Source organism: Silene latifolia, chromosome 6, assembly GCF_048544455.1.
Source record: "Silene latifolia isolate original U9 population chromosome 6, ASM4854445v1, whole genome shotgun sequence".
Lineage (NCBI taxonomy): Eukaryota > Viridiplantae > Streptophyta > Magnoliopsida > Caryophyllales > Caryophyllaceae > Silene > Silene latifolia.
In genome coordinates, this window is record NC_133531.1 from 38,441,663 (window position 1) to 38,444,383 (window position 2,721).

Sequence of the window (2,721 nt, forward strand, 5' to 3'; positions counted from 1 at the left end):
AAATAAATATTGTTGTGGGGTGAGGTGGGGTATTATTGTGGGGTGAGGTGGGGTATTGTTGTGGGGTAAGATGATTAAAATAAGTATAAAACTTTACTAAATAAGAAAATAGGGAAGGTATTGTGAATAAATGAAAAAGGAAAGAGGAGGAGTAATATACAATATCAATTTGTTTTCAGAAAATGCACGCGGTATTTTTAAGGTTTGACTTTTTACCCGAAATTTCTAATATTTGTATCCGAACAACTTTAAGAGGCCATAACTCGTGTTTACGAGTCCAGAAACTGATAACTTTTTTTTTTTCAAATCGATCATCTTTTCGGAAACTATGATTTGAAAAAAATTGTCTTATTTGGATCCCGTGGCTAGAGTTTTTGTATGTCAAAGTTTTTTAAACCGAACAAACTTTGAGTAACCCTATCTCTTGGTCACGAATTCCTAACTCACAATTAATTTCAAGTCGCAGTTCTCATAAAACACAGTGTAGTGAAGTTTATGAAGTTCAATATTGTCGCTTTAAAAACCGGTCATCAAACCATAAACGGTCCTGAAATAAGCGTATTATGAGACCAGTTTATAGCCGACTAACAGGATAGTGTTGCCAGATGGATATTGCAAGACAAATAGATTCGCAAATAAGCCGATGATACTAAAATGAGTAGTTAGATCTTGGTGAGAACTTTTTGTGTTCGAGTAAGACATCATTAGGACGCTAATATTTAAACAAGTTTTCGAAGTCCTAAGCGGAAGATTAAGCAATTACGTGATCAAGTAACCGAGATCCTAGATCCTACTAACAAGTTCCAAAAACATTCACAAGAGCTAATGAACAGAAGTCATAATCAATGAGATACCAAATACGGAGCCAGGGAAATCGAGCAATGTCATGGCTGAGTCTTCTTACTGAGAGTGCAGGAAGGACATTTGTACTGCTTAATGTGCTCAGCACGTGCTGGTGTAATCTTGACACACTTGCCATGGAACCAAGTTTCGCAGATATCACAACATATCCAGAACTCGTTAGATGAGTAGGTATCGCCACAGGCCCCACATAGAGTATCACCATTCTCCTCGTCTTCTTCCTTTGGTTGAATTGCCTTTGCATGCTTGACCTGCATTCCAGGATGCTGCTTTCATCGTCCCATGCACAACGATTGACAAGATTGATATGTTTTGAAGATAAGCCAAGAAACCGTATAATGCACAGAATATAAGTGGGGAAAGAAATACGACGGTGAAACTATTGTATGGTTTAGTGGTCAAATCGGTTCTGAGAACATAATCGAGGGTGTAGAATGCTACTACTCTCAACTAGTTAGTTATACAAATGATTTGGATTGAGCTTCAACAGAACGAACCCCAAACCACACATGACGCAACCATGTTATCATCAGTAGTATTGGTCTGGTATCAGTTGTACTAGTCATGACTCGTGTGTCAACCATGTATCGGGTCTCTGTTGACCAAATATCACCACCGTGACACCAAATTGGGATGGCAGATGAAATGAAGGAAAAAAAAACAGCATACAGATAGCGAACAAAGCCAAATAAGGCAACAAAGTCGAATTTTTACCGAATTTGAATGTGATTTTGATTTAGTGCTGCTGTGCTGTGAGACTTTAGACCTCTCCACTTGTTTCTTAGCTTTGCCAGTCACAGCTTCATATACAGTCGGAAGATCATTTATCATATTGAAAAGCCGCCTCCTACATCAAAAAAATATGAGAAGTTTAAAGAGACTACACTTTGTTATCATAAAAGCAAGTAATATAAATGACCGGGGAATCCCTCAACTAGCAAGCTATAGTAAACGTAGCCATAAAACTCTTCATTTTGCCAATAGACTGCTAATTGACAATAATTAAGAATTACAGCAACCGCTTCATGAATGCTAACCTATATTACTCCAACAAAGCTAATGTCGAACCTAGCAATTTTGTGAAACATATTTATGTTTTGGCCTAAGATGAAGTGTTGTGTCATAGTATCAGACAAGTGATCCTTACCTGACAGAAAGGGTTAAAGGAACATTGGTGAACCAAACAAACACAATGTGGTGATTAGCTTGCTTGCTTCATACTTCCTCCGTAACTCAAGATAAGTCAAACCAAGATTGATACGCTAAACTTTTCATGCAAAAAATAAATTACACCTTTGCTAAACTGATAAACAAAGATATCTAAAATCTTGTATGGACCACATTACTATTTATGACTCCCCTCACAGTCTGACAATAGGCTAAAATTGTTAGCCTATTTAATTCTCAACAACATAAAGCAAGGGCACTAAAACCAAATCCGCTAGAATAATGACAAAAACATACATGGTCACGATTGAACACTCAGAAAATAGCCAGATTACACCATCGGAAGAGTTCATGAGGGAGTGGGAGGTCCTATTGAAAAAACGGAGGAGAGATAACTTGAAGGCCATATGGACCACTGATATTGGCTTGATGTTAATGACTACACAAGCACTCAGACATACAAACTATATATAGGCTCAGATATATCCTATTTAGCACTACTCCCTCTTCTTTTACTAGCATACTCTTGTATGTGCCATCAGAATCAGGAATTTGAAAGATACAAATCTCATGGTAATACCTACGAACAGAAGAAAGTTTTTTGTTATACTTGTGAGTGAAACACAAAATTCACTAGGGTTTTATTTTCAAACAAAGAAAATAGCATTGGGAAATTTTCACTAACCATGACCG

The 2,721-nt window shown here is 37.2% G+C and overlaps 1 protein-coding gene across 3 annotated transcripts; it reads right to left on the reverse strand.

Annotated features, from left to right (window-relative positions):
- Nucleotides 1–655: 655 nt before the first annotated feature.
- On the reverse strand, nucleotides 656–2,389 carry LOC141586749 (PHD finger protein ALFIN-LIKE 3-like). Of its 3 annotated transcripts, none has more exons than XM_074408067.1 (3): nucleotides 2,326–2,389; nucleotides 1,576–1,708; nucleotides 656–1,112 (listed from the first exon to the last, which is right to left on the reverse strand). In XM_074408067.1, the coding sequence occupies exons 1-3, from the start codon at nucleotides 2,379–2,381 to the stop codon at nucleotides 885–887; spliced, it is 417 nt and encodes a 138-aa protein (XP_074264168.1). In that variant the 5' UTR covers nucleotides 2,382–2,389; the 3' UTR covers nucleotides 656–884. The 3 variants fall into 3 exon arrangements, 2 of the variants coding, with proteins under 2 accessions (XP_074264168.1, XP_074264167.1); XR_012519619.1 differs by lacking the exon at nucleotides 2,326–2,389 and adding an exon at nucleotides 2,009–2,134 and having other exon boundaries at nucleotides 658–1,127; XM_074408066.1 differs by having other exon boundaries at nucleotides 658–1,127.
- Nucleotides 2,390–2,721: the final 332 nt, after the last annotated feature.